Source organism: Ursus americanus, chromosome X, assembly GCF_024610735.1.
Source record: "Ursus americanus isolate L20-20 chromosome X, mUrsAme1.1.p, whole genome shotgun sequence".
NCBI classification, from domain to species: Eukaryota; Metazoa; Chordata; class Mammalia; order Carnivora; family Ursidae; genus Ursus; species Ursus americanus.
This window is the reverse complement of record NC_142164.1, coordinates 49,133,504-49,156,993: the sequence shown is the minus strand read 5'-3', so window position 1 is coordinate 49,156,993 and position 23,490 is coordinate 49,133,504. Positions and strand designations below refer to the sequence as shown.

General features: G+C 35.4%; 1 protein-coding gene across 3 annotated transcripts in view; it reads left to right on the top strand.

Moving 5' to 3' along the window:
* The window catches only part of DIAPH2 (diaphanous related formin 2), a 988,957-nt gene that overhangs the window by 660,874 nt on the left and 304,593 nt on the right, over positions 1-23,490 (top strand). For all 3 annotated transcript variants that reach the window (XM_087859798.1, XM_087859797.1, XM_087859796.1), the window contains one exon: positions 5,836-5,961. In XM_087859798.1, coding sequence (XP_087715924.1) covers positions 5,836-5,961 — 126 coding nt within the window. The remainder of the gene's footprint in view (positions 1-5,835; positions 5,962-23,490) is intronic.

The following is a 23,490-nucleotide window of genomic DNA, read 5'->3' as shown; positions in this document are numbered from 1 at the left end:
ATTTATGGAGTACAAGGAAGGCAGCTATAAAAAAGAACTTGATAGCTATAATTTAATTTTTAGTGCTATAATTCAAATTCAGCAATTCAGTAGCAGATGTAAAAAATGAAATGAGAGGAAAAAAATTAAAGTGCCACCAGACTGACTAATCAGTCATTGAAAATGCCTGTAGTAGGAATTTACTCAGAAAATGTTTGCTCTGTCATTAAAGATTCCCTAATTTATATTAGTGAACTAAATAATGGCAGGCACAAAAATAGAGCCTGAGTCTGAGACGATGTAGGGGACAAGCATTTCTAACCCACTCTGGTATTTTAACGTTCTTAGTTAGGACTCTAGGTACTCTATATCTCCCCCCAGCTCCAGTAAAAATATTTCGGTCTCTCTCTTGCCTCCCTCCCCCCCAAACCCACTACTCACATTCTGTCTCTCCTTCCCTCCTTCCCTCTTTCTCTCTCTTTCTCTCTCTCAGTATTAGAAGTAATGGAGTCTAAGACCTAATTATTTTTTTTTAAGGTTTTATTTTTTTGACAGAGAGCACAGCAGGGGGAGCAGCAGGCAGAGGGAGAGGGAGAAGCAGGCTTTCTGCTGAGCTGGGAGCCCAATGTGGGGCTCAATCCCAGGACCCTGGGATCTTGACCTGAGCAGAAAGCAGACACTTAACCAACTGAGCCACCCAGGCACCCCAGCTAGGAACTAATTAAATTGTTAAATAATCAACATTGGTTCACAGCTTCTTAAGACTGAAGCAAATGTACTTAAGGCAAATAATCAGGCAAACAAACGCATGTTAATTCTAATGCTCAAAAAAAAAAAAAAAAAAAGCGCCTGTTATCTTTTATACAAGTCTAGAAAGCCAAAATAACTAACTTATAAATGTCACCAGAGGAATACAGACTACCACACAGGTTTTAATTTCCAGAAATATTTTTTAAATTTGGTACTTGCTAATGTCTCTAACAAGTCAGGTGTTCATTAGTATGATTGTCACCGGTTCCCAGACCTAAAATTCCATGTACCCTGTAAAACCTACAAACAGGGAACACAATCTATATTTAGTTCTTTTGATTAGAAAGGTAACTAATACTATATTAAATCAGACCATAGTGTGTTAGCAGCTAGGAAATAACTGCTTTTTTGTTGTTGTTGCTATTCAGATTATATCTAAACTGTTGTTTAATTCTTGATGGCACATATATAGTAGGAATTTTTCTGCCAGAAGGTAGGGAAAAGAGGGAAGAATGGTGGAATATGAAATGAATATTTATATATCACCTATATACCAGGTATAATGATAGAAACTTTAGCAAAACATTTTAATTTAACAACTACACTTTAAGGAAGGTATTATTATCTTCATTTTGCAAATTAGGAAATGAAGACCCAGAGAGAATAAGAGACTGGCTCAAGGTAACCTAACTAGTATTTAATATGGCAGAGATTAGAACCTAAGTGGATCTGACTCCTAAGACCGTGCCTATCCCCTAATTTAAGTGACATGGTATGTACCAGTGGGCACAGATTCATTCCAACTTTCTGGCCTTCTAGTTCCTAGAGACATTGCTTTACATTTATAATTTCCTGATGAGATATCATTGGGCTCATATCATAGCCCTGCTTGAGCATAGTACATACCTCATAGAGTTTTTGTATGGATTAGATGAGTTAATACATAAAACTAGTTAGAATAATGTCTACACATATTAAGTACTCACTAAATGGTAGTTATTACTTAAGAGTTCAAGTAATAACTAACCCTTATACATTAGGAAGACTAGTTGTAGGAACTTGGGTATTTATAGCCTGGGCAGATTGGGAAGATGCAAGTGACCAGGTCAGGGTCATGAGATTGAGCCCCGTGTTAGGCTCTGTGCTCAGCTCGGAGTCTGCCTGAGTTTCTCTCTCCCTCTCTCTCCCCCTCCTGCTCATGCTTGTGCTCTGTCTCTCTCTCTCTCTCTCTCTAAAATAAATAAATCTTTAAAAAAGATGCAAGTGATGCCTTTCCCATAAAATAAGGAATTGACACCTTTCCCGTAAAATAAGGAATAAACTTAATCAGTGTTGCTATGAGGCAACATGAGGACTAATTGGTAAGAGTTCAGGTAGGCTGATTTTGATTATAAGTAAACAAAATTTTTTCTAATTATATCAACTGTCTAGGGAATAAGCCACTTGGGTGTAGTGAATCCTCTGTTCTGTATCTAATTTATATACCACTGTAGATCCACTGAGCACCCCTTCTAGGCAACCCCCCACCTCCAAGCCTGGGCCATTTGTCTTGCTCCCCATCTAAAATGGGAAGTTAACATTCTTGAAAACAGAATTTTACTAATGAGAGAATAGAAAATGAGAAGGCACCACCAGGTGAACTTTAACCAACTCTTCCAAATTACTGTTGTTTCATTTATCCTATCTAGAGACCAGGTCTGATTACATGATTGTAGGGCCTAGTGAAAACTGAAAATGCAGGGACCCATTTAAAATAAGAATTTCAAAATGGTGACAGGAAAGCATTAAACAAAGTGTAGGGCGGGCCCTTCTAAGCATGGAGTGATTGCATAGGTCACATGCCCATGAAGTTGGCCCTGATAGAGACAACCTGGGACTCTAAGCAACCACCTGTAATTTTTGTAAAGCTATGGCCAGTTCAGTAACTTACTCTCTTGTATTAACTTTCTTCCCTTTTCCTTCATGCCCATTTCCCTCTGATTATACCCCACCTTCACCCCTAATAAGGCAAGCTTTGTCTTCGGTCCTATTTTCTAAGAATGTAGACTATGACACTGTATAACCTGAGTTTTTAAAATTTGAGAGGCTGGTCCAAATCCCTTTTAGTGTCACTTCTAAGTCTAAGATACCATAATTCCATAGATTGAAGGATATACATTTTAAATAATTGTATTGTTCATTTAATGCAACCATGAAATTGTATCTGAGCTAGAATCCTTGGATTAGTACATCTCCAATATTTTATTTTATTTTGTTTAGACATATTACTAATTTATTAGAGTGAAAGACAAAGGAGCCTAACAAAGGTATCCCTTCCTTCTCTTCCTTATCCCAGTTCCTTACTTTCCTGTTTATCTAAGCAGCTCCTGCAATCCCAGCCACCTTTACATATTATTAGACATACTTCAACTTCCTGCTTCTTTTTCATACTCACTAGTAATTGATATGGTAACTTCCAATCATTATGATTGTGTCTAACCTCTGTATGCACATTCATTTGCAGAAGTAGGCATAAATTTGACATATGAGTGAAATCATATGGTATTTGTCTTTCTCTGATTGACTTATTTCACTTAGCATAATACTCCCTAGCTCCATTCATGTTGTTGCAAATGGCAAGATTTCATTCTTTTTATGATTAATATTCTGTGTGTGTGTGTGTGTGCGTGTATCTTTTTTCTTCTCGAATCTAAGGTTAGAGTGTTAGGGTTATGGCCAGAGTTAGGGTTAGGGCCAGAAAACAAAACAAATAAGCAAAGAGGAAAAAAGAAAGAAACAAGACTCTTAACTATAGAGAACAAACTGATGATCACTAGAGGGGAGGTGGGTGGGGTGATGGGTTAAACAGGTGATGGGGATTAAGGGGTGCACTTGTGCTGAAAAGCACCAGGTGTTTTATCGAGGTGTGGAATGACTATGTTGTACACCTGAAAATAATATTACGCTGTATGTTAGCTAACCGGAATTTAGACAAAAACTTATTTAAAAAAAGAAACTGAAAAAAAGCACAAATTTAAATCTGAACCAGAACTTTTTGAGATAGGCATAATCATCCAACATTTATTGAGTATTATGTATGACAAATACAGAGTGGAAAGCAAAGTATTGGATACAGATCTTACCATTATGTAGCTTGAGATTTTATAATGGAGGCTCTGTGTTTATGCAGACAAAACAAAAATTATTATCAAAGTGGAAGGTGATATGTGGAAGATCACTTGAACACACAAAAGTGCCTATAAATGGTAGAGAATCTGGACTAGAATTCTGGAGGGACTTATAGAGGATTTAGGATTTGACATATGAAATTGAGGAGGACAGATGTCTGGCAAATACTGCTTTATTCAGAATTCAACTTGATTAAAAAATACTGTCTCTTGTTATTTGAGATATCTAGACTTTTGTGTGCATAGAACTCGATTAGGCTATTTTTATTGAGCAATCAGATGAATCATTGTCACCATCCCATTTTTGCTACTGGAATTACTATTTCTTCTAGTGGTGGGATTACTATTGTGACCTAAACCTGGCCTTTGGGCACATCTTGTTTATTATAGAACGTTATCATGAGTTTATTTCTTTTATGTAACCTAAATGACATAACTAACTTGTGAACTTCCTACCTTCAATTTTTCAATCAAGCACATGGGGAAGAACAAACCTTTTGAATAATTACTGAAACTCTACTGGAAAAATGCAAGTGAAAAAAATTTAGTTTTAAAGTAATAGAAAATAATTTCCTCCACAGCAAACTCATCCTTTAAATAAAGCAAGCAAGGAAATTTTTGGCAAGACAAACCTCAGACTTCTCTGATAAAGAATAATTTCCAAGCTTGTCAGAGCTAAACAAGTGGAACTTAATTGGAAAGAGTTATTTGAATTGACAGATTAATGAAAAAAATTGTCTTTAGTGTTGGTGTTTGATTTTCAGTCTCTTGAACTTCCATGTATATTTAAGGCAAATTTCTCCTTCTTGAGTTATAAAGGTGTGGGTGTCAATGTGATGATTTTGTATCAGAAGAGTTTGGCTCAAATTTGCCCGAAGGTTGATTTTGTCAGTCTCTTGAATTTTTCATTGCAATTCTGATATGCCTCTGAATGAGATCAAAATTTACTTAAAAAAAAATTGTAATATTACCCTTTTTCTGTTTCACAGTCCTTTAATGAAAAGAACACTGTTTCAGAGCCTGGATTTAAAAACGAATGTCACAGTCTAACCTATTAAATTCTAATACTTAACCTTGTCTTTTCAGCTAGAACTCTGCCAAATGTATTGATATTGATAGAAGTGTCTTCATTTATAATTGGCAGTCATTCAGTAATAGAATATCTATAAAATAGTACACATTTAAAAACTAACACTGTGAAGAGAGGGCATCATAAGAGATCTGGAAAATGTGCATGTACTTAGGAGCAATTTGAATACAATACTTAAAATTATTGGTTGTCAATGAGGAGAGAAAAAAGTACAGACAATGTTAGGGATAAAGCAACTAATGATAGTGTTTGAGAGCACCCTGAAGCTTTGTGGGTATGTATGTGCATGTGTATTCTCTGGAGTTTGCTCTAAATTCCCTTTATGTATCAACAGTAATTTTTCACATCTCTATGCATACGAAAAGTTAAGACAAGAACTTTTATCATAGATGTTGGTTTATAAAAATCAGGATATTTCAACAAAAGAAAAATACTTGAACCCTTTTTATAATTTACCTTTATATCATTTATATAGCCAAGAACATGCACCAATAAAGTAAGATCTCTTTGAACCTTGGTTTCTCTTTAATCTTCAAATTAGATTTTAAAGAATGAAACATTAGGAATTCCATCAATAAATTTAAATAGAAATGGCTTCATTTGGACTAATGGCTGAATAAAATGGTGACATTCTCATATTAAACATGATGATTTGGTGTATTATATTACACATTTTCACTTATTTCATGGAGAGTAGAATTTTTATGAGCAGTAATTCAGAAAAATGTGAGTTGACTTCATGGAACTATTCTGCACATTAGAAAATACTTTAAATGATACTGTTTTCTTTTAGTTGTTTTTTGGAATATTTGGTAAACTACTCTAAACACTTTGCACATTGTTCTTTAGTTTCAGCTCAAATTCTCAAGAGCAACCTTACAGCAATGGAACAACAAATTATTAATCTGGAACGTGACATCAAGAAATTCCCCGAAACAGAAAATCAACATGATAAGTTTGTGGAGAAGATGACAATATCCTTTATTTAAGCATTTTATTTATTAGTTTCCCCCTCTCTCTCTCTCTCTCTCTGCCACTGTGTGTGTGTGTGTGTGTGTGTGCACGCGCACCTGTGTATTTACTGTGTGGTTGGTTCTAAACTTACCAGTCTACCTACTCAGGCTGTCTGGGTGAATTTGTGTATGGGCTGTTTTTATATCAGTAGCATAAATTTTAGTTCACAGTGTTTGGAACCAGGTAGAGTAGGCAAGGAAACAATTATGTGAGAAAAAATGCCATGTCTCAGAGAAGCATTTCATTTGAAGGCCCACCAGATATGCAAGGTAAGTAAGTCTTACAAGGCTTGATTAGACCCAGAACAAAACAAAGAATCCTCTTATGTAACCAATTGTTTAAAGGAAATGATCACCATAAGAGTTTTTGGTCAGAGACTTTTTTTTCCTCTTTGCCTGTGTACAGGCATTTCCTGAGGGCACACATGCATATTCAAGGGCAATCAGAGGATGACTACTATCGGGAGACTGAAAAGATTGGGAAGGATAGGTAAAATGGATGCCTGGATGGATGGATAGATGAATTGATCAGTAGATTATGTGTTTAAATAAATTGTGGTAGCTATCTATATAACATAAAGCATTTCCTTCTAAATAGATCTTTTTAAACCCCTGTCTTATGTATAGTATATTCATACAAAATACAGAAATATATGAAAGAAGAATTTGAGAAATAGCATTTAGCTTGAATTATTTAAAGTTAAATCTGCCATCTAAAGATAACCTACATTAGAGCTTTTCTTTTTTTTTTTTCTATTTTGGTTTTCAAAAGTTAAAGTCATATCCTCCTCCTGTAGGTTTAAATAAATATCTTGAACTGCTGATTGATCACCATTTTATATCTCTATAGGGAATAAATACTATAAATTCTTTATCTGATAATAAGTAAATTCTTTCAACAACCGTATAGCAGTCACCTTGTTTCAAGGTTAAATCTATTGCCTTTTTCTTCTGTAGTATGCTTACTTTCCTGCCAAACTTAGAAATTATGGTACTGAACTCAAATTACTTGAGAATGGCAATTTAGATTTATGTGAAAAATAGTTTTTCATTCTAAGGCTTGGATTCATGAATTAATACTGTGTTTTATGTGGTCCGTTAGTGATGCTGAGTACTTTAATAAATAGGAATACTGGAAACATAAGTTTGTGGGTGACTGGAGGCAGGAAATCCTCAAAAATAACCTTGAGTTATATAACTTCCCACATCTGGATCCTTAATGTGAAGATTTGACTTTATTGCTGATTAGATTTTTCTTACAAGCATGTCATATTGTCCTGTGGCTGGGTACAACACCACCTACATCTTTTGGCTTTTGATTTTGGTTCTTGCCTCATATATTTGAATTTAATTCCTTATCCTCTTGTTCTTTTTAACATTTTCTTCTTCGATTGGCTTGTGGCCACACAACAGCTTGCAACATTGAGGAGGCTTTGTTGTTCATTTAGAAAAAAAAAGTAATTTCAAACCCTCATGAACTTGGCCTAGACTCTTTATTTTATTTCTGTCTTTATGCAGGTAATTAAGCACTTTAAAATGAAAATCCAGAGCCTTCTGTATCTGTATTTTACAGATGAATGGTTATTCTTCATTTAAGTGGCACTAAAGTGTGACTGTTTGTCCACAAGGGGATTGCAAACTATATTAAAATGTATGGGGCTCTTACTTTGCATATCATATTTTTTTTTGAAAAACAAAATATACAGCAATTTATTTTAGGTAAAAAGTTTAGAATATTGAGTTGAGTTGGTTAAAAACTCCAAGTTAATCAGTTACAATGATAGAACTGTTGCTCAAATTATTCTTGCTTTGGAAGACTCCATAGGCACCCATCGAGAGTTTTAATCTTCTAGAAAATTACAAACAAAATACATGATCTTCATATGTATTTATGTGACATGAATTCTGGTGCCTAATTAGTATTTTTCTACTCTTCTGGCAATTCCATAAGAGAAGAGTATTTTAAAGTGGAATGCTTGATTATGTTTTTAAAATTAGAACCACGATTCTATTTTTTATCCAGGATTCTTTGTAGTGGATGATTTTTCTGATGTTTCTGTCCCCTGCCAATAATTTGTTTTGACTGAGGTCACTAAACTTTAAACTGAGTAACTACAGGCACAAGAGCACCAGTGCTATAGTTAGCAACAATGGCATGATGGCCAGAGACCAACTGAATATGCAGGTTGAATCTTCACCAAATCTCCAGGTTGAGCTAAGTTCCACAGCACCTTATGTTCACCCTCACTCTTTCACAATATTGATTGAACACTTAAAATGTGCTAGGCATTGCCAGACCATGAAAATATAATAGTGCACAAGATGGAAAACTTGACCTCAGGCCACTGACAGTCTGGCATTTACATGCTTCTCTGTCTTGCTGTCTCCATGGTCAAGATCAATCGTATCTGGCCTGTTAATTTCTCTATGCCCATCATAATATGTAGCACGTAGCAACATGTATGCACTCAGTAGGTACATATTGAATCACAGAATATAGCTAGAGACAATGAAGACCATATAGTCGCAACTCCTACTTTTAATTAGCACTTCAGAAGGGATAATGTTAAACAGTGGTAGGCTGTGCTTGTGGTTATTAAATTTTTCTTCATATAAATCTTCTCAGGGGGTTGCCTGGGTGACTCAGTTGGTTAAGTGCCTGCCTTCGACTCAGGTCATGATCCCAGGGTCCTGGAACCTGTTTCTCCCTCTGCCTGCCGCTCCCCCTGCTGTTTTCTGTCTTTCTCTCTCTCTCTCTCTGACAAATAAATAAATAAAATCTTTTTAAAAAAATCTTCTCAGGAACTTAAATAACATTAAATCACCTTTTTAGAGCATGCATATAAAATATAATCAGATTTATAAGGGATAATCCAGACCTTTTTAAAGGAAATGTCAAAAAAAAAAAAAAAATTGACCAGAGAGGTTAAAAAAAAGAATAAAACCTCTCCTATGAATGGATTGGCTCAGGCTATTTCCTGCATCCTGAAAAATAACCAGTGGCTTTAGAAGGAACCTTATCACTTCTGTCTCCCTTTCTCTATCCAAAATTGGTTGCTTGTTCTGACTCAAAAAAAATAGATGGAAGGAGTAAGCAAAACTAATTTTACAAGATTACGAAACAGGGAGAAATGGGGGGAAATTGTCTTATAAATCATAGTAAGATTAAGTGGGGAAGTTACAGGATCAAAGGGGATGATCTATAATGGATATAATAGCACTATATATATAGAAATGCACATTGTTCAAAATCTAAATAACCATGTGGGGAAGTTATTGCTATTATCCTGATTTTTTTTAAAAAGCAAAGTTCTTGGTATTCTTCATGTGCTTATGCTCATAATATGTTGGAAGTTTTAGTTCAATTGTGCCATGAATTAAAATAGAATCTATATTTTTTATAGTAAGTTTAAAAATGGTAATATTCACTCTTATTTATTGTTCCTCTGTATTAGACATTGCCTAATTTTACATACTTGAAAAGATGTTATTTATTAAATGAGGAGTGTTTTCCATATCTGATGCTAAAATTATGCCTGTTTCATTGTAGATAACTTCAACAAACTCATGAAGTTATTTGTAATAGCCCTGTAATTTTTAATTCATTAATTTCTAGAGGTTTCTCTTTTTCTCTTTTACGATTATTAGGAATTGTGTATTCTATGTCTTTTGGCTCCTGTTGCAAATAATGGTGGGGTGAGGTTCAGAATCACACCTGAAATCACATTTTCAAAGTTTTGAAAAATAGCTCATACTAAGAGGGAACACTTTGAATGGACTGCTAACCAAGCCTTAGGCCTGTTCTCTGACTTGACATTGCAGAAGAGTTTTTCTTTCCTTTTTTTAAATCAAAGCATCACTTTTACTTACTGCTCCTTGCTTTTTCCGACAGGAAAGAACACCATTCTTAAAAGAGGGCTTCTTAGACTTTTAAATATGTGTTGTGATTTATTCTTAACATCTTAAACTGTCTAAAAAGCACATTAACCACAATGTTGACCTTACTGCTTATATCCTGTTGACAAATTTCTTACCACATTTACTCACATAGATTTTGTCAATGGCAGGGCTGTCTGTTGCCCAAAATCAGCTTAGCTTTTTGATTGACTGCTGGCTAAATCATTTCAGCAACTGGCGGACAGGAAGTGACTCAGCAGCAGGAGCACCTTTAACACACTCACAAAAAGAGCTGACAGAATGTTAATGACATTAACACCCTGTCAATTACCACCTCCTGGGATTTCTTCATAGTAGGAAGGAAAGTCTTTTGAAGTGGTTAAAAATCAAGTTACTGAGGAAGCACACTGTCCTTATCAGACAATTCAAAACAGATTTGGGGTCTCCACTGCACTTCAATTATGTTAAAGTTTATTCCACTTTCTTTAGTAAGATAATTTTTTTAAAGATGAAAAAAACCACAGTTATTATTCACCCACAGTAACATTTGAAAACATGCCAGTAACAGGTTTTAGTGAGATAATGATTCACACTTTGTAATGTAAATGCCATGTAATCAACAAAACAAAAAGGAATGTCAAAAGCCAAGTCCTCCACACTTTTTTTTTATATGGATATAGTAACCCAGGCCATTTTCTAGCTCCTGAAGAAAAATGGAGAACTTTAAGACTAAACTGGAGGGAATTTCACTGGCTCTGACTTATCTCATTACCTTCAATTGCCTGCCGGTCTCAAACTCAGAAAATTAGGAAGTTCAAAGGAACAAAGCAAAACTTTTTTATGAGACTGCTCAGGGAGATAGGGTCCAGGACTAAATAAATAAACAAACGGACATGGTCAGTAATGCAGATAATGCATACATTGAAAAGCAAATTGTTTTAGAAAACCACATAGGGAAAATACTGCTTTTTTAAAAAGGAAGATTGTTACCATTCTTTGAGATACACACCCTTCATAATAGTGTTAAGTCTTTTATTTTAATGAGATAGAAAGTATAATCAAATATAATAATAAAAATAAAGGTGAATAGTAATAATAGCAAACTGTTTAGTGAATGTCATATGCCTGTCACAGTGCTGGCAATACACACAGGTACACACACACACACACACACACACACACACACACACTCATACACAAATAATCTCAAGTAATGTCCAAAGCAATCCTATGAGGTAGGTATTATTATTAACACCACTTTAAATATGTGAAGATTGAGTCTACAGAGGTTCAAAGATTGAACCGCATGTGTGAGATCACAAACATAATAAGTCTAGTTAATGAGAGCCAGGATTCAAGTCTTGATTTTTCATGCTCCAAGCGTTGTGCTCATAACCAGGGTATTGTATAGCCCCAGGAATCAGAAAACTTCATAAATCTGAGATGAATTCCACATTAGTTCACTGTGAAACTGTTTATTGTTTCCTTTCCAGTCTCCTTCAAATGGGAGAAATTTTATTTTTGAAAGGTTTGTAAACCAGGTTAAAAATTAGCTGCTCACTTATACCATCTCCTCTAGAAAGCCTTCCTTAATTGTTGCAATCAAAAACGATTTCCCTATCCCTGCGTTCTCATAATATTGTAATACTTTGATTATTATACTTGCAGGCTTACTTATACTCTGCTTATATGCATATGTGTTTTGCACACTGGGTTATAAAGTCTTTTGAGATATAGATTCTTACTCATTTTGAGTACTCTACAATAAGCTTTTTTTTTTTTTTTTAACAGTGCTTTGTAGAAAGGTATCTTAATAAATGTTCTGGCAAGCAAATAGAAAGCATTAGCTTCTTATCCTGGCATGACTTCACTTTGACAAAAGAAAGGAGTCTAAATTGTCTCCAATATTATTTCTTTGTTATGTTTTGATTTAAAATGAGGGTAATTAAGAATTATCTCTTAAACTCTTAGAAATCACATTCTAAGAAACTGAACGGAGATATTTTTTTAGGATCAGTCAGGACAAAAATTTTCTATTAGAACAGTCTTGATGGGGCGCCTGGGTGGCTCAGTCGTTAAGCGTCTGCCTTGGCTCAGGGTGTAATCCTGGCATTCTGGGATCGAGCCCCACATCAGGCTCCTCTGCTGGGAGCCTGCTTCTTCCTCTCCCACTCCCCCTGCTTGTGTTCTCTCTCTCGCTGGCTGTCTCTCTCTCTGTCAAATAAATAAATAAAATCTAAAAAAAAAGAACAGTCTTGCTTCTTTGAACTTCAGCCCAAAATTACCTAGACTATGAGCTATCTATTTCAAACTTTGTTTAGGAAGTTGATAGACATTGGTTCATGATGATAATGGTGAGAAAAGAATATACTGCTCAGTTAAAGGGTGTATAAACCCTTTTAGGCCACTAGAGACTCATCTGGGAAACCATCTTTTCAGAACATAAAACGGGATATAATTTGTCTGGAAGAGTTAATGTACCCCCCCAACCTGACAAATTCTCGTTATTCCCACCAGAAGCTAAGTTTTAAGAGATTAAAAGCTTTTCTATAGGATTTATTCATATTGAGCAGAAATGATATTTTTTTAAAAAGCTTGAAAAAATAAATAACCCAATATAGTTATGTTTTTTGGATATGCATTGTACTAAAAAACATGTGACATATACAAATATCTGTACATAGATACAGATATGATTTAAAGCCATTTTGGTATTTACAGGAGCATGAATTTGGTATCATAGCAATGAATCTATGAATTCGTTTCCTCTTGCTTTGATTTAAAATTTACTAAAACTTTATTTTCATTTATGAAGGGCATGTATGGTGTGTTGAATATGCACACTTTATAGACAATGATAGTGATATTAGTATAACTTTTCAAGTAATATACTTTTGTATTAAACTCTCAATCATGTACTATTTTTATAATGTAGAAAAATATATCAGTATCTTTACCTATAATAGAAATCTCTTTACTTATTTCTCATTAGGATCAGTTTGAGATAGAGTTTATGAAAATTATAGCAAGTAAACTTAGCTTTTCATTGAATATTTCCAGCTCTTTTCTTCTGGTTTTAAACTTCAACATAGGAGGTAAATTAGCCTTATAACATGACAACTAAAAAACATGCAAGAAAAAAAAAAAAAAAACGAAACAAGTCAATGTGTTTAGTAATCATGTGATGATACTCTCCTTTGTGTTACAAAGGTAAAAGAGGGGGGCGCCTGGGTGGCACAGCGGTTAAGCATCTGCCTTCGGCTCAGGGCGTGATCCCAGCATTCTGGGATCGAGCTGCACATCAGGCTCCTCCACTATGAGCCTGCTTCTTCCTCTCCTACTCCCCCTGCTTGTGTTCCCTCTCTTGCTGGCTGTCTCTATCTCTGTCGAATAAATAAATAAAATCTTAAAAAAAAAAAACAAAAACAAAGGTAAAAGAGGATAATAACCAATTACATTGTTCCAATTCATTAGTGAACTTAAAAATGTAAAGAAATACATAACCAACATCACTGAAATTATCCAATTGCATTTTGGTGAGAATGGAAGACCAATAAAGGATTAACAAAATTATAGAAAAGCTTTCCAAAATCATCAGTGAGAAGGGGAGTATGACCTAGACACCAGTTGATGTTGTTTGGGTAAAAAAGTCATGAGTAACAGTTGAAAATGGTTCTGAGGGGTGAAAATATCAACCCCTCTTTACCTCATCAAAAGCAAACATTGGGTAAATATCTTTTTCATGGCTACTAAGGCATTATCAAATTTGTGCACAGAAAAGCTGTTCAATTACTGATCTCTACATTCTTTTATCATGGGACTGACTTGAAACCTAAAGAGATCCTATTTTATTTTACACACTGTTGAGAAATACTGTCCACTTTCTTTGCCCCATATATTATAAGAGTACTTTCAAATTTTAATGTTCTATACAAATACAAAGCATTTTCATTAATCCATTTGAATTAAAAGATATTTTGACTGAGTAGCAATAGACCTAAGTTCTAGTCATAGTCTTTGCAAACTTAGGAAAAATGTTCTGTTTTCCAGTTTATAAAACTGAAACAATAATAATTGCCTTGCCTACCTCACATATGTTGTTATTAGGACTAGGTGTAATAATGACTTTGAAAATGCTTTGTAAAATAGAAAAAGCATACATAAGGTATAATGTATCATTCTGCCCTAAACCTCACAAATGGGAAATAAAGTATTCCCCCCCAAGGAAAATCTTTATCAACAAATATGGTCTGCTTTTGTTTAACTTCATTTTATCTGCTTTTTAAAAAAATCTAAGTTCTAAATTTGCTTTTTTAGAACAACTGAAGAGTAGGACATTCTTTAAAATGTACTGAATGACTGTGGAGCAAGTAGTATGCTTATGCTTCACTAATCCAAGGGTATCCAGAATTTAAGTATTAAATAAATCTCTACGTTTTTCACTTTGGTAGAAGAGAGAAAGAAATAGCAAATGGAATTTGAAGATACTTGCATACTCCATGAAAGATGATACATTAAATGCTAGGGCATCTATCAAGTAAGACTAAAGTGCATTTCTTGCTTTCAAGAAGGAATGTAGTCAGAGGTAATAAAATCGATAGCAGTAAGATGGCAACAAACAATAAAAGATGATATCATCTTTTTTTTTTTAATTTTACAATAGCATTTTCGATATCCCTTCTCTTCTTTTTAGTCAGTGAGACAGCACTTTGGCTTTGACTGCACTTGGGAATTAACATGGTAACTTCATTATTTTGTTGGAAATGTGTTCTCAACCCAAGCAAGAGATTCAAAGTTAAGTATGGAAATGCGTTCCAAAGCCAGACGGAAATTACTTCTACATTATCCTTTGTTTTGCATTAACTATCTCCTTAGCATAGACAATTAAGAACTGGCTTTGCCAACAATTTTCCTAGGTTTAAAAATAAGTTTCTTTGCATGTGTTTATCAGTGAGCATATATTAAGCAGCTACTGCAGAACCTAGCAGTAGAGTAGATACCACTGAACTCAAGCATAGAAATGAAGTACAAAATATTCTCTCTGCTCTAAAGAAGCTTAACATTTGGTTAAGAGCACATAGATGAGAAGTTACTAAAAGCTTAGTGTTTGATAAAGTTTAGTTGTGTGGCATCGGTTATAAGTGCACTGAAAGTTAACCAAGTAGAGGAAGTTGTTTGGAGCAGCTTCACGGAGGAGATAAGATTCAACTCCTGCTGATGTGTTAAGTTCTCTGTGTGCAGAAGTTTACTGTGTTGGTTTTGTAGTAATCATCTTTTGTACTCCAGTTGCCTGGCACCTACTAGGGCTCAATATATCTGGTGAATGAATAAATATATGATTTGCTCTCTGCTAATATTTTACTTCAAGGATGTTGGAGTATTTTATAGAGGTGGTAGTTAAAAATACTACATTCTCTCATAGATCGTCCAAAATGTGATGCTGTTTGTCTTTGAAATTCATTTAATATCTTTATTTAAGTAAACTCTCCAAAAGCCCTACCCATTATGTCTTATTAGATAAATATTAAAATGATTTTGCTTTCTAGGAACTCACCCAAACTAGACTGTATTCTAGGATTCGGCTGAAGGAGGATCTAAATTTACGATTCAAAGGGCTCAACTACATATTATAGACCTTTTTGTATTTACAAACAGTATTTATTACTGAACTTTATTTTCTTCAGTGATTCCCATATAATTCAATTAAATAGCTTAAATTCACAGTGTATGTTAAAAAATAATTAATTGGGGCTCCTGGTGGCACAGTTGGTTAAGTGTCCAACTCTTGGTTTCACCTCAGGTCATGATCTCAGGGTCATGAGAGCGAGCCCCACGTCAGGTTCCAGGCTCAGCCTGGATTTGCTTGAGATTCTCTCTCCCTCTCCATCTGCCCCTCCTTCTCGTGCTCTGTCTCTCTCTCTCTCTCTCTCTCTAAAATAAATAAATAAATCTTTAAAAATATTAATTATTTATAGGCACTGAGATACTATGTGATGCAGCATATGTGATAGGTTATCTAACATTTCCATCTAAAATTTCAGATATAAATACATTATTGACACAGTTTGCTCTCTGCTTTATATTGTATCTCCTTTTTGCCTACACATATATTTAGTCATTCTTTTAATGCCCAGATATGCCTTGTGAATAAAGCATTTGTATACTGTGAGGTATACAAAATTGAATAAAACTTGGACTTTTCATATCAGAAACATACAAGTTTGTAAACCAAATCAACAGTACACTCGATTATAAGACGATATGGGTATGAGGTAATATCTCATTGTGGTTTTGATTTGTATTTCCCTGATGATGAGTGATGCTGAGCATTTTTTCATGTGTCTGTTAGCCATTTGTATGTCTTTGGAGAAATGTCTGTTCTTGTTTTCTGCCCATTTCTTGACTGGATTTTTTTGTTTTTTGGGTGTTGAGTTTGGTAAGTTCTTTATAGATATTGAATACTAGCCCTTTATCTGATATGTCATTTGCAAATATCTTCTCCCATGGGTTGCGTTTTAGTTTTGTTGTTTCCTTTGCTGTGCAGAAGCCTTTTATCTTGATGAAGTTCCAATAGTTCATTTTTGCTTTTCTTTTTCTTGCCTCTGCAGACTTATCTAGTACAAAGTTGCTGCAGCTGAGGTCAGAATGGTTAAAATTAAGAACACAAGAAACAACAGATGTTGGCGAGGATGTGGAGAAAGGGGGACCCTCTTAAACTGTTGGTGGGAAATGCAAACTGGTGCAGCCACTCTGGAAAACAGTATGGAGGCTCCTCAAAAAGTTAAAAATAGAACTACCCTATGACCCAGTAATTGCACTGCTAGGTATTTACCCAAAGGATATAAAAATACTGATTTGAAGGGGCACATGCAGCCCAAAAGCAGCAATGTCCACAATAGCCAAAGTGTAGAAAGATCCCAGGTGTCCATCAGCTGATGAATGGATAAAGAAGAAATATATATATACATATACATATACATATACATATATATATATATATAATGTAATATTACCCAGCCATAAAAAAGAATGAAATCTTGGGGTGCCTGGGTGGCACAGTCAGTGAAGCATCCAAATCTTGATTTCGGCTCAGGTCATGATCTCAGGAGATTGAGCCATGGGTGGGCCTCCACACTTAGTGGGGGATCAGCTTGAGATTCTTTCTCTCTACCACTCCCTCTGCCCCTCACCCCATTTGTGCACACTCTCTCTTTCTCGTGAATAAATAATTCCTTTTTAAAAGAATGAAATCTTGCCATTTGCAGTGATGTGAATGCAACTAGAGTGTATCATGCTAAGCGAAATAAGTTAATCAGAGAAAGACAAATACCATATGATTTCACTCGTATGTGGAATTTAAGAAACAGAACTGATGAACATAGGGGAAGAGAAGGAAAAATAAAATAAGATAAAAACAGGGAGGCAAACCTTAATAGATGGTTAACTCTAGGGAACAAACTGAGGGTTGCTAGAGGGAAAGTGGGTGGGGCATGGGGTAATTGGGTGATGGGCATTAAAGAGGGCATTTATTGTAATGAGCACGGGGTGTTATATTCAACTGATGAATCGCTAAATTCGACCCCTGAAACTAATAATACACTATATGTTAACTAACTTAAATTTAAATAAAATCTTAAAAAACAACAATATGGGTATGACTAATGCAACGTACATAATGGAAAACTTATTCTATATAAGGCCTTTGGTCTACATAGAGTGTTCACAAAATCATCTTAGTAATTTAGAGCAGTGGAAGATCACTTCTGACTGAAAACTTGGGGGAAGATTTTATGGAAGTTACAGATCAGACGTAAGCGAAGACTCAGTCATTAAAGATTTAAAAATGTGTTGAAAGAACATCAACTAGGCCTGTTTGGCTGTGAGAATTGAGAGTTATTACTACTAAAGGGAGTAAAAACTCAGATTCCAAAAGTTCAAGAATACTCTTTAGAATCTAAGGAGTTTGAACAGTATATGGTGGGTTATAAAGAGCTGAAAGGCAAATAACTCTCGTTGTTCTTTTTCTCTGTTTCCAACCACTATGCGGTATTTGCCCAAATGGGGTGATACTTGCCACCTGCCAACTACTGATTCAACTAAGGAAATAAATCAGAATTGTTTCCAGTATGAAAAAGGTGCGTGTGTGCATGCATGCATGTGTCTGATGGGGAAGGTAGATATATTTTTTTTTTACCTTCAATTATGCATTTAACTGTCCTATAGTTTGGATTTGTAATACAATAATAACTTATACTTCTATAGTATTTTATAGTTTAAAAAGCTGTTTTATCTTAATTGTGTCTCCTCTGAAGTATTACACAGCAAAAGCTATCATATTAAGTTTTGCACCTAGTTGATGTTTTTGAGGGTTCATTCATTCCACAAATATTTTTTTTAGTGGTTCTCACTATATGCCAAGCATTGTGCTAGGTACTTGAAATACAGTGGCAAGCAAAATAGAAATGACATAATGCTTACCCTTGGGGAGTTTTTACTCTGGTGAAAGAGATAGGTATTAACTCCACAAGCAACCATGGCAGGTGACATAGAAAAGAATTGTATCACCATGCCAAGCCATAACCTAGTTAAGGAAGGCTCTCTTGAGAAGGTAACGCTTGAGCTGAGATTTGAAGGATGGATAAGATTTCAGGGAAGGGGTGAAGATGAATCGTTCTGTCTGTTCATCTGCAGGCGTTAAGAATGTTTGACAGTTTGCTAATTTGATGATTTAATTAGCTACAATTTCAGGGTCATGAGATAGAGCCCCACATAGGGCTCCATGCTCAGTGGGAAGTCTGCTTGAAATTCTCTCTCTCTCTCTCTTCCCCTCTGCCCCTCCCCACCTCTAAAATAAAATAAATAAATCTTTAAAAAAATAAAGTTGGAGAGTTAGAAAACTCTGAAATTGAACCAAATACTGAGGACATTTTATGTTTCAAAAATTCTGTTAAATTTTCCCCCCAAAGTTGCTTTTACTATTGGCTAGGGATTGAATGTCAGTATTTTTGAAAAGCTATCTCAGATTCAGTTGAAAACCTAAAGCTCTATGAACCTTGTGGGAACTTGAATTTTTCAGCTGAAGAGGTTCGAATAGATTTAGCTATCCAACCAAACTTTCACATCACCAGAAATTTGCCCATTGCTCATTTACATAGAGCTTAACTACAGTGGTTTCCTTTTTCAACATTTACTTTTTATTTTTACAGCTTAATCAAGAGCTATAAAAACACTAGGTTAGTCTTTTCAAATAAAAATGAAGTACAGCTGCTCAATGGGTTAGTCTTACAGAAGAAACCCTGCTGCCTACAAGAAGTTTAGGTGTTAAAATGATTTTTTTTTAATACCAAAAGATCTAGTTTTGGATAGCAAGGTCATATCTTTGAATTGCAGGTTTATAAAAACCTGGCAGTTCTTTTGATTTGCAGTGTGTGCGTGTGTGTGTGTGCTGAGGTTAACATTACTGATATATTAAAGGAAGATTTCTGTAATTTTACTAACTCAGTCATGCTACATATGGGACATATTCCCTCACTATTTGTTTTTCTGATCCTATTATATTGTTATTTATGTTTTTATAACATAAATGCCAAGATATGGTTAGGTTAATAATACTAATATTGATCCAAAACTCTATTTTCCTCTCCTGTAAGTCATTGCTTTACATTTTAATCTTAATGTTATTGAGAATCAAGTGTTTTAATACTTACTGCCTTTAGAGGAAATAAAAGTATCAGCTTTCAATAAGTTAGTCTAAACCTAGAAATTCAGGAAAATGCAATACTTCCAAGTTATGCAAATAAATACATTTAAGTACAAAGGAATTATATTAGGTGATCTTGAATATCCCTTTCAGCTCTAAAAAGTTCTTATATTCCAAATCCAGTGTAGTGTACCTTTCCTTGTTCCACTCAAACATCAAATGCATGTATAAATGTTGAATTAATTTTCCCCCTGCTATTCATTGCACTAGTATTGATAATATAGTACCATAATGTTATTCTTACTGGTGACAAATTTATTCATTCAGCAAATATTTATAAAAAGACCTACTATGTGCCAGGCCTTGTTTTTGTTTTTCACTGAGGAGTCAGTGATAAAATCTATCTATCTATCTATCATCTATCTATCTATCTATCTATGTATCTATCTATCTTTGGGCATATATTCCAGTGCAGTAGACAATCAAATAACAAATTTGTAGTATAATACCAGAACACGATAAGTGATAAGAAAAATAACGATGGGCAAAATGATTAAAAATGATAGTGAAGCTTTTTTTTTTTTAAAGATAAATTGGTCAGGGAGGAACCCTTCTGAGGGAATGACATTTAAACAAAGATTTGAATCAATGAGAGAATGATTTGTTTGAATAATTGAAGGGAAAGCTTTCTCCACAGAAGGTACCACTAGTGCAAAGGCTCTGAGGCGTGAACGTGAGCATGGGAGTATGCAAAGAATTGCAACAAGACCAGTGTGGCTAGTTTAAAGTGAGAGAGGAAGAAAATAGGAAGGAGAAAGAGTAGTGAAGGTGAAATCATGGAAGACTTTGTTGTATGATGGAAAGCCATTTGACGACTGAAAAGAGGAGAATGGCAGTTACATAGATGAGGAAGACTGAAGGAAGAGGAAGAGAGATTGTGGCAGTGGTGAATCAAGACTTCGGTTTCAGATCTGTTAAGTTTGAGACGCTGTTAGGCATCCAAGTGGAGAGATGTAGAGCCTAGAATATTTGACTGAACTCTAGGGAAAGATCCAAACTAGAGATAAAAATTTAGGAGCCATCAGCATGTAGATGCTATTTAAAGCCTTTAGATTAGGTAAGATTACCCAGAGGGTGTAAACAGAAGAGAGGTCCAAGGACTAAGGTCTAGGTTACTCCAACATTTAGAAGTTAGGAGAATGAGAAGAAGTTTAACAAAAGAGGTGGGATACCAAAGGTACAGCTCGAGTAATAGGAGGAAACCAGAAAATTGTACTGTCCTGGCAGCCAAGTGACAAAAATGAAGAAGGATCCCTTTGACTAGACTCATTTATTCTATGTGTTGATTAAGAGGTATTATTGTGGCTTTGTTAAATTAACATTTATTAAGTAGAGCCAGTTCAACAAAGGACCACAAGAAAAGTTTATTACCCACAAGTCCTAGAGGAAGGACAAGCAGGCCTCAAGGGGTCACATGGGGGAGGTCAAGGTAGGGTAAAAAGCAAAGAAAGCTACAGGACTTGGGGCACATGCCTTTATTAGAGTAAATGGGTGGAGTGCTTTGGGGTTCCTGGGCTAAGGCCAGATTGGTCAATTTAAACCTGCATTTTGGTCAGCTCCACATGGGTCTTATCTAAGGGACGCACAAGGGAAAGGCCCTGGAAGGTAGAGGACACTTGCTCAGACAGGCTGCTGGGGAAATCTTACCAGGAACTTAAATTTACTTGTGACTCTGTGGGCTTCTATCTAAGTTGTGCTCTTTAGGAGGGACTAATGTCAGTTCAAGGCCCCTGCAGCCACTTTGCCATACAAAATGGATGCTGAGGCAGTGATATCATGAAGTAGTTTAGCTAAATTCTCGACAGGCATTATGTATAAGGCATTGAGCACAGCAGAGAGGAACTAGTGACTTCAGAACACTCTAAGTATTTTATTGACAAGATGTAGACTCATATCATACATTTCTTCTTTTATTTTGCTATTCAGATAGTGCACACAGAGAATTATGTTAGATTTTTTTTCTTCTGTTGCAGCTGACTCTATATTTCTAGATCAATCAAAATGTCCCCATTAAGTTTTCAGCTAGATCACAAATAAGTGCCATGAGCCATTCATTTCATGTTTTTAGAATCCTTTGCATTAAAGGCTGTGAAATGCTTTGAACAAGTATTCAGTGAAATCTCAATTATCTGGAATTCCAGTAGCATACATTCCTTTATAGATAGCCAAGATTTCCATGTTTGAGCATTAACCATTTGAATGCTGGAATCATACCCTTTTATTTTGGGGGTTAGGGGGAGGGAAATATTGTTCTGAGGTCCATTATTATATTGAGCACCAGCTGTATGCTAGGCATTTTATTAGGCACAGTAACTAGACCTCATCTGCCTCCATAAACAGAATGTTTCATCTGTAATTTAACTATATTTTAATGATCTTGGGTTATCAATTCCTATGAAGTGCTTTAGAAATATTTGTCCTGGTACTACAGTATTATATTTCTCCATCCTATCTTAAGTCTGAAAACTTTCATTATTTGCTTTAACAGTGTCACATTGGTGTTCATGAGACACAGATGATTGCCCCTGTGTGTGTATACATGTACATATGACTGTGTCTTTCTTAACTTTCAGTTGCTCTATGTGCATCTGTGTCTCACAGAAACACACATATACAGGCAAACACACAGAACACATCACACATTTTAAAGGTACTTTATTGAAACAAAAGTGGCTGTTCATTCCCTGTCTACACATTTGCACATGCCTTTGAAGCCATCAGAACAACCTGGTCAGGTGTTTAATCAGTCCTTGTACACATTTCAGAGGAGTCCCATGGCTGCAAGGACTACCTTACTGTTGGTCCTCCTCACCTCCCACCCTCCAGGAATTCAGGGATAGTCAATCTTCTGTCTCTAGAAATGGCTTTACTCTCTGGAATCAATGTATACTACCCAAGTTATTGCTCTTAATTTCTTCAAGTGTTATTCTACCATTATTTTCGTTCTAGTTCCTCATTGATCCAGATCAGTACAGAGTGAGAACATCAAAGCTGGAGGCAGTTGACAGTAGTGGAGATGAGAGATTCATTCAAAACATGTTCTGCTGCCTTGGTAGAAACCTGGGGCATTGCATGCCTGGAGAAGAGTGGTACTTTAATAAGACCCATCTGCCAGTGACCTGCAGAATGACTAAAAAAGGGAGACACCGACAACAGGAATATCACTTTAGAAAGTCAAATACTTCCTATGCAATAAGCACTATTCTGGGGACTTCAGGTAAAGAGATTAATGAGACAGTGTCCATGTTTTCGTGGAGCTTAAATTTTAGTTGGGGTGGAGCTGGAGGGAGGATTGGAGATTCAGTTGTGCTAAGTGCTACTGAAGGAAATAAAACAGTTATGTGGTAGTGACTGGGTACTCCTTTAGACTGGGAGGGCAGAGAAGATCTATTTGTCAAGGTGACATTTGAACCAAGGCCTAAAATATACAAAGGCTCCAGCCATGTAGAAGTCTGGGTAAAAGCATTTTGGGTAGGGAGAATAGCTTGTTCAAAATTTTGAAAATGGAAATAAGCTTAGTATGTTCAAGGAACAGAAAAATACCACTATGGCTAGTGTGTGGTTAACAAAGGGAAAATTAATAGAAGATGAAAACTGAAAAACAGGTAGGAAATTTAAGTTAAGCTAGGTACTAGGGATCTTGTGGAGAATGAGTCATAGTACCTGCCCCAAAAGAGTTCGTAGTATAAATAATATATTCTTTTGATTTAAAAAATAAGAATTTTGCCCACAACTTTGGAAGAACCAATATTGCCTATTTCCTGTTTTTGTTTTATACAAATTATTTTGTCTCATAAGGATCTTTTGCCAGCATTTATTTTGATGATGGACTTT